Consider the following 15,917-nt stretch of genomic DNA (forward strand, 5'->3'; position numbering starts at 1 on the left):
AGACAGACCTTCTCAGAGAGGGAGACGTCCCGGTTCCGTACCCCAGCAAGTTTAAAGATGCATGGGACGATGTGTCGGTAAAAATGCCCTGCTCTGAGAAAAACCTGTTTCCCGTGGAGACGGAGGTAAAACAACATTAGCTGCTTTACTACCTTTAATAGGAGCTGGCTAAGCTTATGTAGTAACACTGCAGTAAAAGCCACGTGTCCACTGGTGTGTGATACAGGATGGCAGTGGTGTCCAGAGTCGGTGGGACCTGATCAGCACTGCTTTGCAGAGAGGATTCAAAAGTTCTCTGGATGTGAGGGTGAGATGACTTCACTTGGCTGCAAATTTGAAAAGTCAATTTTATAATGAGATGTTTTCTATTTATCATTAAAATCTATAGATTTCCCATGTCTTTCTCTTCAAAAAAATAGAAAAATAAACAATGGTGTTTTGTTATTTAAAAAAAAACAAACTGCATCTCCTCCATATTTCATATGGATTGTAACACAAAAGTGCCACATGGTGGCAGTATATCAACTCAACCGACATGCATGGAAAGGAGAGTTCAAACACCATTGTCTATTGTGCCTTATTACAGTCATACGTGTAGAGTTTTTCAAAGTTAATTATCTTTATTTTGGATAATACATTTATTCTATTAGTGTTGGAAAAAAAGATTCTTTTAAATTTGCCTGTACAGGATGCAATACTGCGGTACAACACGTCCCATGCCAAGAAGTGGGACTTCACTGCCCTCAACCTCCTTTGTACAGAGGTAAGTCTTCTACACCCTGATGTTTGTCCACACGTTTGTGTCCTAGCTTTTACAGAACTTTTCAGTTTGTCAGTAGAGGTGGATCAGATTTGGCTGATCTTGACTTACAGAAGCTGACAGTGTAGTTTATCGTCACCATTATGAATCCTTGTCTATTAAAAAGGAGCTGAATGAAGGGTAGAACTGGAGCGGTTAGAGAAAGTGAAGTTTATCTCTCAGCCAATCAGTGGGTGTTTCCTCCTGACGTTACCCGAGAGTCTCACAGGAGAATTCTTCAGTTAAGACGAGCTGAGAGCAAAGAGCACGACGGCAGCAGCTGTGACTTTCCTCTCTTTCGCCTTGTTGCTTTCTTCCCTTCTTCTATTCTTTTTTCCTTTTTTTATAACTTCTTCCCTACTTCCCCCTACCTTCCTTTGTTCCTTCCTTTCTTCATTTCTTTCTTCCCTCCTACATTTATTTATCCTAGCTGCCTCCCTTCATTCTTCCATCCTTCTTTCTTGCGGTCCTGTTCTTTTTTTCCATTAGTTACTCTCTACTTCCTCCCCTTGCTTTCCATCTACATGTATTTGTTGTATTACCTGCCTACTGAGTACTTAATACAATACTTTAAAGATATACATATGGAGTTTCACCATTGATCTAGGAAGTGAATACTAGCAAGTTTAATCATACTTTAATTGTAATCACTTAAAAAGTTTGTGGGGTTTTTTTGTCTCTTTTTTCATATAATAATTTGCGTTGGTTGAATCCATAAGAGAAACAAAATCATTTTTCTAATGGAACTGAATCAGATTTGTTGTCATTTCTCATCAGTGATTAATCAGCTGAATTCAGAGCATTAGAAACGCTCCTTAATCTCCTCCATTATTTCTCTGAGTGAAGCAGAAAAGCCATAAGGATCAATAACTGACAGACTCATTTTAGCTTAATTTGGTTTAATTAAAAAGACCCATTAATATCTGTAAGAACGCTGTTCTAATATGAAAACTGTTCTGCTGCGGAACTATAGTAAGATGTGGTTCTGCTGATGGACCAACACCTTTTCAAATACTAAATGAAATCAACAAAGTATCAATGAAGTATATCCATCTACTGTCTCTATCAATACGTAACTACATTAAATGTGGTTCAGGATTCATTTTTTAAATTTTCAAATATGAATAATCTGCAACATTTACTAGCAATGATCCTGTTTTAAGCCGTGTAAATGGATGTAAAAATGTATGCCGCTCCTGGACCAGTGATGGACATCCAGCCTAATGTGTGACAGCCGTCAGGTCGGTTATATAAATTAGGATTAGGCTAGTAAATGGTCTCAGTGTTTCTCCCTCTGCCAAATGAAACTGTCACTGTGTCACGTTCTGATGACATGCAACACTGCAGGCTGGACAGGAGGAAGTGCAGGTGATGAGACAATGACCAGGACAACATGTGGCTGTGCTGCTGTTTACTTTGATTCTCCACCTGTTCAAATTTGGCAGTCTGCATAGAGTTTACTGTATTCTAATGTTCTTATTGTAGTTCTCTTCTGTGTCTCTAATCCTTGAGTCTCTCTCTCTCTGTCTCCCTCTCTCTCTCTCTCTCTCCCCACCTCTTCCCCCCTCATCCTGCTGCATCACCAACCACCGTCTATTAGTCCCATAGGAGTGTTTTATGATGTCTGCCAGCTCATTACTTCTGACAGCATTTAGTCAGACCTGCTCTGCAGGGCCATATAAATGCCCTGAACAAGCCGCCGATCAGAGACTTCCTGTTGGAAATCAAACCTCCCTGCCACTCCTGTCCACAACTGGTCATTTGCATTTGCTCCAGAGGGTCCATTTAATCAGCGCTGGCTCCCACTGCTTACCTTGATAGAATAAACCGTGTGATTGATGACGGTGACATTTGAAGCCAATACAGTCATAAGTGATTGCGCTGTAAATCTGGCCCTATGATAGAATAAGGGTGTTTATCTTATGGGCGATTGCAGATGGATGCTGAGGTAAGCTATAGGCAGAAGTATGGATGTGTCCGCTCTGCCTGCTTTGCTTCCAGATTGATGTTAGTCCCCTGAAAAAAAAAAGTTTGTTGTAAATAACACTGCAGAGTTCTGTTTCCTGTTGACAATATTGATACGGAAGAGTGTGAGATTTCCCAATAACAACAATAATACTCTGTTGCCCTTTGTGACATGCGGTATTTTCGCTTGGATTTGAGAAAACTTTTATTAGACAGGGATTCCTCTCGCTGGGTTATGGCTGCAGGCTCACTGTTATCGATTTCTTTTCATCCAGCAGTTTATTGCTGTGGCAGTTGACGCTGTGGTGTAAAAATATTGTATTTTCATCATAACAACAGTTTAACAAAACTGTAACCTGTTATAGAAGAGGATTTATCTTAGTCAGAAATGATCATTTTTTCTTTGGAATTTTGGAAGTAACACTTGAATTTTTTTTTTTCATATGGCTGTTGTGCACAGTGTTTTGGATTTGACATTTACCTGACATTATCTTTGCTAAATGTATTGAAATTAAAGGTCTTCCAAGACCAAATAAATCACGTCAGACCTCAGCATCACTCTCACTGCTGGATCTGGATGTCTCTCTTTCATCTCTCTCTCTCTCCAGTATCTTGAACACTGTGAGGTACAGCACCTGTTTGAGGTCATTTTCCCTGCTATGGTGGACCTGGCCCTCAGTGCTCCTCATCTCTGCACAATGGTAAGTAGGTGTGGGTTGGTGTTATGCACTTTTTATGACATCACTCTTTTTTTCATTGGCTTTAGCTGCAACAGTGTGGGCCAGTTTTGAGGGTTTTTTTTCTTCCGTACCATTAAAGAAACAGATTCAAATGTAAACATCTTTCACACATCTGTCAGTGCTCTAATAAATGTTTTCAAATCAAATATTAAATACCCAAATATTTTATAGCATTAACCTTGTGGTTCCCAACTTGTCTTGGCTTGTGACATCACAAATTTCTGGCAACCCCAGAGACATTTTAGTAGCCGTCATTTGAACTTCAGTCTCAATTAAATTAAAGAGAAGAAAAAAAAAATTAATGCACTGGAAAAAACAATATTTCTCCCATCCTGAGCTGGGACCCTAAAATAGAAAACGTGAAATGATAAGAGATTATGTGCTCAGCTATTGTACTATTTTCAGGTCTAATCAGTGCTGTGACTGCAACTCTGTTCTGGTGTCTCATTAATGCACAATTGTGGTTTGTCGTGTTCAAATGCAGTGACAGAGTAGGTCGCGGTGATGTGGTGGCGGGGTTAGAATCCTGGCCTGTGGTAATGCAGCCGTCGGCTCTTTCTGTGTCTGTCATCATTGCTCCTGTCAAATGCACATATAAAGTATCATGTAGTTTTCTGTCAATTTTTGTGATACGTGCAACAGCGCCTTTATTTACTGGGCTTGACTGCTGCCAAGGTACAGTGGATGGCAGGAATGATACTTTTCTTCACATCATACATGTTCTACAGGATCAGCTCATGAGTTACTGCTGCTCCATAACGAGTGGCCCCCTCATCTGGTCCACAGCAAGACCTGCTTCATTAGGAGAGAGCGGTGGAGGAGGGAAGCTCTGACTCTCCTCCTGTCGTCCTGCTGATGTGTTAGACTTTTGGTCAGGAGAACATTTCTCTCACTTTTTGGATTCAGTGCACCACTAAGCTGAAACTTGTTAGGAATTTAATGTTTTTTGGTGTATTTTTTTGATAGCAGCCCCTCACTTCAGTTTTTTTGTTGGTAAACTGAGCCATCCATCCTCAGTTGGCCAACCCTGTTATTTAAGTTGAATTAATATGAGTCAGATCAGATTCTTTCAAATGTCGTACCCATTTGTCTCAATTCAGTTCCCTGTCATTACTTATAACATGGCAAGAACACGAAGATTCGTATTTTTGTAATCCACTTACCTTTTTTTTCTGGCGGTTCAGTCTAATTTAATAAAGCTAATTCAACTCCTACACTGGATGAATCAGGGAAATCACAGTTAGTTCTTGCCAGAGCACAGTGTTTTGTTTTTTTCACCTCACAGCTCATTCGTTGCAGACGGATAGTGAAGCATTTTTTGCCCGGGACTTGTTTTGCTGTATTTAACACGGAGGTTAATGTTCATGTGTGTGTTATTAAAGCTGGTATTGATCTGCTAACCGTGCAGCCTTGGGAGGCTCTTTAGCACTAATCAGTGGCGATGGATCCGCCTTCTGTGTGTGTGTGTGTGTGTGTGTGTCACTGAACCAACCTGCGGGAGAGCAGGAAAACCTGGCCCTTAATTACTGCCACCCATTTACCTAATGGAACGCTCCTAGTCTGTGCTGCCTACTTGATTACTAACCCAGTTATCTGCCCCCCGTATCTCACCCACATAACCTTGTACACTGTGATACTTGACCGTGTGTCTCATTGGGTCTTTGCTGGGTCTCACGTGTATCTGATTTATTCACTTTTCTTCTAATGTGACAATAAAATAATACTAAATACAATAATTTCTAACTGTTAATATTTTTACCTGTGTCCTGTTTTTCCTCTCTAGCCCATTCCCCTGTTGAAGTCACGGATGAACCATTCTCTGACTCTGTCTCAGGAGCAAATAGCCTGTCTTCTGGCCAACGCCTTCTTCTGTACATTCCCACGACGCAACTCCCGCAAGTCGGAGTACTGCAATTACCCTGAGATCAACTGTTACAGGTAAAAAGACACAAAGGGGTATCTTAAAAAATAGAAGGAAAAACAAGTAATCATGAATGACTACTGTTCCAAAAATGAGGGACGTCTCTGTGTCCAGTTTAATCATGAATGACTACTGTTCCAAAAAAATAACATTTAATGAGGGACGTCTCTGTGTCCAGTCTGTGACAGAGCCTTCAATGATTTTGTGAGCGTGTACATTATTTAGTTTTTGTTGAGAGAGGTATTTTTTAAAAATCAAAACATGGTAGATAAATGTACTCTATGTAAAGCAAGGAGTAGAACTGTGCTTCAATTTTTGGGTTGAGAAGTTGACATGGTTTATATGGATTGGGAGAAGTGGTAACCAAGTTAAAATTGGATTTTACTACCGTACCTGTCCCTGTATTTATGTCCTGCAGGCACTGAACATAGTCCACCTTTCACTCTAGCTTTTCTTTTCTCTAGTTTTCTAAAGATTTTATCCTCATTAGTGGTATGTTTAATCCATTTCACTTTTATAGTCTGGCAGCCTGAAAATATCAGTTTGACAAATAAAAAAATAAAAAAAAACAATCTATTTTTAAAACATGAAAATGTGATTTGGAGCATATTCCAAGCAGTTTGAGAAGAGAGGAGTGAGAGCTCAGTACTATTCAGAGTCTAATTGCCCAGCTGCTCTTCCTGCTTGGACTGAGCAGTATTGTTTTATGAATCCTAAGGACAGCCTAATTAATTATCAGTATTTTGGTCCTCACCCCCATCCCTGAGTCTCTCGTGTTATCAGAACCATTATCCTAGACTCACAATCGGTCATCTGCGTGCATGATATCTTCTTCCACATCCAACATCAGGGGCAGGCTGAGTGAGGAGACCTCTGTAATAACATAAGTATTGATCGCAGTGGATGTTTCTGACCGGTGCCAGCGCTCGTTTCTAGGCACTTTAACCCGCCCTCCATATCAGAATGTCTGCCTAAAGCAAAATGCTTGAAGAAGAAGAAGAAAAAAAAAAGAAAAGACCTGGCATTTCTGGGAAGATATGACAAGACAGCCACTCTGGTCTAATATTGAGGGAGTGTCCGTCACTTTGCTTATTGGTTACAGTAGCGTTCTGTCTTGGACAAGGAGCGTATCCAGCAATCTGCTGATTGCTTTTTTGGCAGAACTGTCAAGGTTTGTCCTCTGTTAAGTGATGGATAGATAGGAGGAGGAGTGAACCAGGCAGGAGATGTTTTTCTTTAGCTTGTGGTATCTCCTTGAGAAGAAAATGACACAGGGTTTTTCTTCCAATAAAAAGTTATTATTATTAAATACATTCTCCTCTTCATGTCTTTCCAAAGTCACCTGCCACATGATTCTCTGTTGGTCTTAGAAGAAAACAACTACAAGAAACATTTTCAATGTAAAATCGTGTACATTGTGAAGTGTGAAAAAGCTGCAATAATACTGTGACAACAGTGTGTTCACATCTTTGGAAATGAAGGTGTGCGGCTATACTGGAAAATTCACAGTTATATATTTGAAATGCAGGAGTTGTCAGATAAATCACATTTACTTTACTTTAAGGCTTTTTCGTTAATTGCCTTTTTTTAATGAAATTTATGTCTTTTGCTTCCATTTTCTTACTGGTCTGGGCCAAAAACAGCAGGAGAGATGGATGGATGCAGAGCTGTGATTAGTCACCAGCTTATGTTGCTTTTAATGAGAGTAGAGTACCAGTGTGGTTTAAAGTGCTTACCCGAAAATACCCCCACCAACAACACCGCCACCACAAAGAGCACTATTTGTGGACACAACTAAAGGATTTGAACAAGTCCAGAGGCAGTGGCGTTGTATGAAGGATGGGGATGAATGGGAGTGACACAGTGTCAGCCTGAAAGATTGACCTCCCTCATCAAATGCTGTAGTATGCATGTGCACTGGACTACACATAATGACTGAGAGAGACAAACATGAAAACCTCCTTTCAATCTCCAGCTTTAGTCTTGGTTTTCATTTTGTTTCAGGTTATTTGAAGGATCTTCCCCAAGAAAAATTGAGAAGTTGAAAACCCTACTGTGTTACTTCAGGAGAGTCACACAAACAAGTAAGGGTTGGAAAAGAAAATCAATGTAATGTTGTTTTTTCTGAAGTTGATGATGATGCCTGATTTATTTTTTTAAGGGCCCAAGGGTCTTGTTACATTCACAAGACAGTCTACCAATCCACCAAACTGGGAAAGGTAAAACCTTAATATGATAACTGTGGGTTTTTTGTTTTTTTTTTAGAAAAGGTCTTATACAAAAACAGTATTTAAATAAATGTCATCCTCTGTCTTGTTTTCTAACTTTTTTGGTTGCACTTCCACTGCTTCCAAACAATCACATCACTTTTCTCATGAAATACACAATATTCAATATTCAAATCATTCATTTTGTGCTTTATTTTCTTGAAGTGGTTGATGTAAATATACAGATAAACTTTTTTTGTCCAGTTCTCAGACTCATCTGACCCGCTTGCATATCACCTATGAAGGGACCATAGAGGATGATGGTTATGGGATGTTGCAGGTTTGTTTTCTAAAGCTTATGAGAACTGTAAAAATGTAATGTTTCATCAATATTTGTGCATTATTGCTTATTACTCTTTCAATGGCAACCTTAAAAGATCTGTTCTCCATCTTCTTCTAAACATGTTGATGCTTCTTAACTTGCTGACAGTTGATGTTTTAACTCTGTGCAGGGGTGGCTGACAGTTGATGTTTTAACTCTGTGCAGAAAAGTGGTGGAGAAAAGGACTGGATGTTGTGGGGTGGGTGGGTTGTAAATGAAGTATATGGAGATACATGATCCACTGGGGCAGTATTCCTCTAGGTAGATTGATGGCTACCATAGCACACACGGCACTGTCAGTACGCAGAGTATCAATACTTCAGGGTGGGCTGTCATTCTGTCAGGAGGTGGGATTGAAGCGTGAGAGGTGGGTTGAGCAAGTGGCCCAGGTGTAGTGTCGACGAACTGGCTAGAAAAACACACGAACACCTTCACTGTCTGTGGGCCAGTGGACACAGTCCTGGCCTCTGACCGGCTGTTGAAGTGTGTTTATGTTAAAATATTCTACATTTTAATGGCTACTAGGAGTTAAATGGTTTTCACCATTGTATAATCTGTGATCAGTTATTGTGGCAGTCATTTCTATGTTTATCTGTTATAATTGCGGACATTAAAACGGCATGTCAGAAATGTTTAAAGGTCAGAGTTGTTTCTCTCTTCTGTCTCTTTCAATCTTGAATTATTACTAATCCCTCATCAGAGTGCCGTTCATCCGTAATTGGCATTTAACCAATCACATTGGATTTAACAAGTCTTGTTTGAGCCTAGTTTTCTAATCAGATTATTCTCCAGCAGGAAACGGCGTTATGGTCCTCGTACGTTTGTCTGTATTAAAGGACCTCACTCCAACACTAATGGTGTCATTTGTTCAACTCACTGGAGTGGCTGTATCCTTACTGCAGTGTAATGATATCAGTACGTCAGCTTGTTTTGTGGTGAACAAACTCGAAGACAGTGGGCCAAATCCGGTCTACTACATCATTTCATGTGGTCCTCCTCAACATGTGTATGGTTTTTCAAAGATAAAACTGTATAGTACAGTGTCTATACTGATTTTTACTGCAGGTTGAATACATTGGTCATGAACTATTTTACAATTCTAATCAAACATAGATTTACAGTATTTGCTGTAAACTCCATCTCCCATAATGCGTAATGACCCGCCTCACAGGATCCTAGTGTAGCAGTAGAATGTTCAATAATTGTCAATGCTGTTTGGACCCCAACTAAGACTGTGTTTTTGAGTGATTGAGGTTGACACCACTGGTTTAGATGGTTCCATTCCATTTATGCAGGTTGTGGAATGTGTAAGATGGACAATGAAAGCTGATTTGATGTGAAGGGTCTTTTTACTTCATTTGTTTTGTATAACATTTTTCTTTTAATCCCTTTCCTAGGTGGACTTTGCAAACAGGTTTGTAGGTGGAGGAGTCACAGGACATGGACTTGTCCAGGAAGAAATACGGTTCCTGATTAACTCTGAACTCATCGTCTCTCGTCTCTTTACTGAAGCTTTGGAACGCAATGAATGCCTCATCATCACAGGTATGTCCTCACTCACTCTAAGTGTATGCTAAGTAGAACATCAAACGGACGAGAGTTGTTAAAAGTAGAACATCAAACGGACGAGAGTTGATAAAAAAAAACAAAACACAGGTCACATTTTGTTGTGTGCAGTGGTGTGCTGTGTCACAATGACAAATAATGCAATTTCACTTTATAACTTGACCTGACAATTTAGGTCTTGGTTTGCTTACAAGTAAACCCTAGTGGTATTAGCCCAAAAAACAACTCTAACTCACTGCATAAAACTGAAAACACAGTAAATCAACAAAAATGTTGCAAAATGTCTCGTGCGCAAAGGTAGAGTGGTGATAAGGTGCAGGGAATATATTGTGAAAATCAAACGAAAATGGTTTCCTCACCTTGTCCTGCACATCCTCACTGGTTCTAACCTAACCTTCATCGATTAAACACCAGAAAAGTTGAGTCATGTCTACAGGAAGAACTTGTTCACCCTCACTGTGCAACTGTGATGTGAAAATGATTAAAATAAAAAACGTTACTGTGTCGTGAGGAGCAGCGTCACTGATAATTCCTGGAAACAAATTTAAAAATCCTCCTCTGTCTCCTCCTCTGCTGGACCCTCCACTCGGTACATCTGTTCTACGTGGCGCCATGTTGTCGTGTTTGAGAGAAAAACATCTTGCAAGTCACCAAGCCCCCCCATAATTCTCCCTCTTCGCCCTCGCCCTCTTCCTCCCCCCATCCACTTAACTTTATTACATTTCAGACAGAATGGAATTTATAGCCCAACTAAGGTCGCTGCTGCGCTAATGGAATGGACCAGTTACGCCATAGATTCATTAAGGATCCAAAATATTCTTCTCACGACTCTGATGTCTTCTGTTTAAGTGCAGTCTGTTTCTGGACTCTTTAACCGTCTCTTTTGCTGTTGCATCAGTCTTCTACGAACTGTTCCTTTTTTCATGTCAGATATAGAGAAACACAATGTTAATCAAGATATGTAGGCTGAATCAAGGTGAATGATTAAGGTGAAGAAGTAGATGGATAGATCTAATGATGGTAGTGAAGGTTAATCCTTTGGTGTGACATCACAAGTCACAAGTGCGACAGGAAGTCCTCAAGCACAAATGAATTTATTGACATTGAAATCCTAAGGCTTTGATAATTAAAGTAAATCATTTCACTGATGTTATTTGTGATTTGAGACACATCTGTCGTAGAACTTTCAGCTGGACCCTTGTTGAATGTCCGCTTGATTTTCACTATTGTGTATTTGCATGATGAAGTTGAAATTCTCAATTCTCTGTCACTTGAATTTAAACTATTTTATCTGTTAGAATTCACATTTTGCTAAAGGGTTCAAGGTTATCTTTGTCTTCGTCTTTCCCAACAATTCCATTTACAAATGTCAAAAGCTTTTCATTCCAAACCCCCTCAAAGTAGATTACTTATTAAATCAGTGGCTTTTATTTTACGACAATCCACTGTGTGCTGATACTGAAGACCTGCACGGAGAACGAGTAAAAGCACTAAATTGGATTAAAGAAACAAGACGGCGGGGCAGATTTAGACCCACTGTGTGTGTGCGTCTGTGTGTGTGTTGACTGCTAAATACTGAATAAACAGTTCTTATTTTTTGTGCTCCACAGGCACCGAACAGTACAGTAAATATTCTGGTTATGCCGAGAGTTACAAATGGAACAACAACCACAAAGATGAAACTCCAAGGTGATCTTTTTTTTTTTTTTTTAACACCTTTCTTTAAAATTAGATAATTGTGTAAGTGGTTAAAACCTTAAATTTATTTATTTATTTTTTGTTTGGTCTGTTCTTCGTTTATTGTCAGGGATGAATGGCAGAGACGATGCACAGAGATCGTGGCCATTGATGCTGTGAAATACAGACACTTCTTAGAGCAGTTCCTCCCTGAGAAAATGACCAGAGAACTTAACAAGGTGAGAGACGGAGTCCCTGGAAAACATTATTCAAACAAGAAAGAATACAATCACTGCCAAATACTCTTATGTATCCAAAAAAAACATATCAAAGTCTGTAAAATGATAGGACGATGTAATGTGTAATTGTTTTTTACTTAAAGTTCATGGTTGTGAACTTTGACCCAGACATCACCTGCTAAATGTTAATGAAAGGGGATATGACCTGTGACAACATTGACTTTAGCTCAGGGCTACAAGGTATAATCTGACCACATTACACCGTGTCTGTTTACTGTAGTTTCATAGCAACAGTCCAGTCGATGCATTGCATTGTTGTGTCAGTGTCTCTGTCGATTTTAATTTTCATTATTCTGCCAAATTCACTAAAAAACGTAAGGTTTGTTTTACCAAAACTTCCATCTTGTGACCTCATGTTACCGTACATTCACACTTCCTGTGCGTTCACTGCAGGCCTACTGCGGCTTTTTCCGAAGCAACGTCAACACGAAGCATCTCTCTGCTGTGGCCACGGGGAACTGGGGCTGTGGGGCCTTTGGTGGAGACACCAGACTCAAAGGTACCAATGGTTTGGTAAAAAGAAAAAAGAAAAACATATATTACATAATGAGGTAATAAATGGGCCATGTGGAGCAGTGAGTGTAAGAAGGATTAGTGAATTAACTATAGTGGTGGAATACGACTTAAGAATTATGTAATGAACTACAAGCTTAGTACTTAATCAGTTGTAATCGTATTTTATCGTATACCATTATTTGACGCAGAGAGCAAAACTTTTCAAAACTCTTCATTGCAGGATATTCACATAAATGTTTTTGTGGTAATAAGTACTGTTTTTTTTTATTCAAAATAATGACTCTTTTTGAATGTTTAAAAAAAATAGATTTTTTTTTCCTTTTTTTAAAATTCCTAATACTGTCATTGTTTTAGTTGTAGAAGTTTTTCAGGGATCTTTCTCACAACCGTCCGGTCAATTAGAGTCTCTCCCTGGGTGTCACTCAACACTCCCCCTCCCCCATTATTGATCAGCCATCACACATTTATGTTTTCCATTAAAAGGGCAATTGATTACTGGGAAGGAACACCATAAATCCAGGCTGATACAGGTCACTGTGGGCTAACACAGCATCACTCTTCATAAGCAGCCCACCCTGCCCCCGCCCCTCCTTTTTACTCTCCCCCTGAGTGCAATACTCTACAAATCTTTGCTACTTGTGTTTCCACTTGGCTTCAATTTACTGTGTACTTACACATCATCTTACTGAGGCTGAGTCTGCGGTATTAAATCTGCTGGTAAAAAGATACTGCTGCTACCGCTACTGTAACTACTAGTGATATTCATTTCACTATTGCAATCACTATCTTTACTACTACCTTCGCTATTTCCTGTGAATCCTTGTATTAGTACTACTACTGATGCTCTTACCTACTCCTCCTTCTACTACTACCACTACTATAACTCAACAACTGTTGATACTAGCGCAGCTACTCCTTTTGTGCATGTTGCTATTGGTAGTAATGATGCTACTACATTACTACTGATGTTCCTCTGGTATTAGATCTACTAAAGCTCTGTTCCTTCTCCCGTTGTTTACTATGACAAACATAGTTACTAAAAAACAATGAAAATGTAAAATCAACATTATAAACACGCCAAAATGTCTAAAAGTATTGCATATCAAAAGGCAATCAACAGATGCCAGTGATCATGAAGCAGTGCAGATGTTTGTTTTTTTTCCCTTTCTTTTTTTTAATAGCCATGTTCCTTTGTTTCTGTGCAGTTTCTTGTAGGACTGAAGATGTTCATTTATTCTGCCCCCTGCTATGAACACAACATAACAAAAGCCCTCAGGGAAGATATTAGCTTGCAGGGACCTCCACCCCACCATTAGCCATGGAATTAACATAGCTGGTATTTTTAGAAGGCAATGAGGGGGTTGACTTGTGATGCGGTTGTTACATAAAACTCAACATGGTTGTAAAGATTGCAGGGCTTCAGCCAAATGATGATTTGTTTTGTGCGTTCATTAATCTGAAATCAATATCCATTCTGTTAAATATTTCAAAGCGTCCTTTGGTCCAATTTACAGGAGCTAAAAGATGAAGTGCAGTGGATGAGGTTAAGTCGGCGCTGGTGTATTATTTACTCTTCCCATACAAATGGCCTTTGTCAGTTCTAATTATTTGTGCTTTTAGCTGAGCCTTGTTGTGTATTATTGACAGATCACTTAGTTACACAGGGATCAATTACACATTTATGAGTCCCAGTGAAGGTAACAGACACAAAAACTAGAGTATTCTTTTCCACCACTATTTTTTATTGTTATTGTTTCTTTTTTTTCTACACCCTTCCCATATTTTTCACAGCTCTGATTCAGTTCATGGCTGCAGCGGAGGCTGGGAGAGACGTGGCTTACTTCACGTTCGGGGACGCTAAGCTAATGAGAGACGTTCATCAGATGCACACGTTTTTGACTGAGAGACAAGTAACCGTTGGTAAGATTCAATCTCAAATGTTTTTGTGTGAATGTGTATGTGTTTTACCAGTTGAGATGCAGTCAGCACTTGAGGCAGGTTACATAAACACTGATGACCATGACGTCAGCCTTGTAGACTCTTGTATGTGGACTTTTCGGTGGCATTGCTACAGGGACACTGTACATAAATAACAGTATGCAGCCAATCTGTAGGTTAAGTTATTCCTCCTTACTGACCGTGGCTCCTTCAGATCTTATCCATTCATCCTCATCCGTAGAGTGGATTAGTGCCTGAACCAGCCCTTACCCCCCCACACCTCCACCCCCCTGCCTCTTTTCATTTTTCTTCTCTTGACATTTATTGAAGCCTTTCATAGGAACTCCCCTCCAGCCAGCCATTTCCTAAAGTGGGGCTACAGAAGAAAAAAATGAATGTGCAAGTTTGTGTACTTGGTTCATAAATGAACCACAAATTTATTTCAGTACTTCATCTGTATCTGATCCTTGTATCTGATGATTTAGGTACCCAGATTAAAACATACTTGGCCAAATAATTGTTGTAACCTACACAATTTTTGCTGTGAATAAAGCAACAAAAACAACACGTTAAGCTCATAATATACTGTATGCATTTATAATTCTTTTTTATGTCCTCTCTCCCGTCTTCTCTCCCTATGCATTTATAATTCTTTTTTATGTCCCGTCTTCTCTCCTTCAGGTCATATGTACAGGCTTTTGAATCAGTATTCCAGCATGGTGTGTAAGAACTGCCGCTCAGCCCAACCCGATGTCAGTCTTTACAGTTTCATCTACGAGAAAGTCTCCTCCCAAATGGCGGCCGACACCTTAGACCCTGCTATGAACTCTGGGATGCCATCTGTGACGTCGGACTTTCATTAGCGCAGGGAAAGGTGCAGCCTAAGCCTCTTCTCACCTGTCCGTCTTTGTCTACTCTCTGACTCTCTTATTAAAAATCTCAGTCTTGTGCTAACAATCACGTCTGTCTGTCACAAACAATCTTAAAAAAAAAAACTCCCTTTAAGTTTGTGATCCTCCAACACAAACTACCAAGTCACGGTTTTGCCTTTTCCACTGAGGGTGTCGTGGGAGCCTGGTGTTCTGCCACAGGTTGTGGTGAAATGTTTCAGAGACTTATAGCAATAGTAAATCCTTGTTGCTGTCAGGCCTTTCCTCACACTAATCTTTATATGTGCACCAATTAAAACTACGGCCAAATTGACATTTATATGCATGTTTCAAGAGTGTGGTGATGCAGGAGAGGATTTGTCACCAACATCGTCTCACCTTTTGTTGTGTCTTCTGTATTTGTTTGTTCTCGTCTTCTGGATTTAGTGCCCCCATGCTGCGGTGAGGTTCCTGAAACAGGCAGAGACGTGAGGTATCATATTGTAGTCAATGCATGTGATTCATAACCTAACTGATATTCTACAAATATATGCTGCTCTTTTTAACGTTTGAGGATGTCAAAGGTCAACACACATACACACGAGGTCCTTAAGATTTTTATCAGTACAAATTATAAGAAATACTAATAATTAAAATAGAAAAATCCTCTCAGATGGTCTTTGTCAGCGTAGGCAGTTTGATAATTTTGTCATAGTAAATAGACCAAATCAAACCCTGCTTTACCTTCAGTGTTAAGTACAGTGTTGATTATACCTTCTCTAAGAAAGAATTGCTCTCAAAATGTTAATATCTTTGTTAATAACTTTACCCAACGATTAGTAATGTGACTTCTCTTTAAAATTTCATTTACTCGTATGCTGATGGAGAGTGCGTTCTATGTTAACTATGGATTCATGTAAGACTGAAGAAAGCTGAACTTCTGTAAATGTACTTACAAAATACTGTACGCTAGTCTTTTTTTAGTTTGTACTATTTTTATTATAATTTGTTAATTAAAGTACGTACTATTACAGTAGT

The 15,917-nt window shown here is 39.4% G+C and overlaps 1 protein-coding gene across 2 annotated transcripts in view; it reads left to right on the forward strand.

The window, feature by feature from the left end:
* The window catches only part of parga (poly (ADP-ribose) glycohydrolase a), an 18,941-nt gene extending 3,029 nt beyond the window's left edge, over window positions 1-15,912 (forward strand). Inside the window, exons 5-19 of one of the 2 annotated variants that reach the window (XM_008321758.3) lie at window positions 3-125; window positions 227-307; window positions 689-763; window positions 3,373-3,465; window positions 5,288-5,442; window positions 7,430-7,509; window positions 7,587-7,644; window positions 7,897-7,972; window positions 9,412-9,559; window positions 11,191-11,269; window positions 11,388-11,496; window positions 11,950-12,055; window positions 13,864-13,992; window positions 14,692-14,884; window positions 15,327-15,912. In XM_008321758.3, coding sequence (XP_008319980.1) covers window positions 3-125; window positions 227-307; window positions 689-763; window positions 3,373-3,465; window positions 5,288-5,442; window positions 7,430-7,509; window positions 7,587-7,644; window positions 7,897-7,972; window positions 9,412-9,559; window positions 11,191-11,269; window positions 11,388-11,496; window positions 11,950-12,055; window positions 13,864-13,992; window positions 14,692-14,873 — 1,494 coding nt within the window. In that variant the 3' untranslated portion in view covers window positions 14,874-14,884; window positions 15,327-15,912. Of the gene's footprint in view, window positions 1-2; window positions 126-226; window positions 308-688; window positions 764-3,372; window positions 3,466-5,287; window positions 5,443-7,429; window positions 7,510-7,586; window positions 7,645-7,896; window positions 7,973-9,411; window positions 9,560-11,190; window positions 11,270-11,387; window positions 11,497-11,949; window positions 12,056-13,863; window positions 13,993-14,691 lie in introns of both variants that reach the window. The other variant, XM_025061147.1, reaches the window with a different exon arrangement.
* Window positions 15,913-15,917: the final 5 nt, after the last annotated feature.

The sequence above is a fragment of the Cynoglossus semilaevis genome, chromosome 12 (genome assembly GCF_000523025.1).
Source record: "Cynoglossus semilaevis isolate Cse_v1.0 chromosome 12, Cse_v1.0, whole genome shotgun sequence".
Taxonomy (NCBI): domain Eukaryota; kingdom Metazoa; phylum Chordata; class Actinopteri; order Pleuronectiformes; family Cynoglossidae; genus Cynoglossus; species Cynoglossus semilaevis.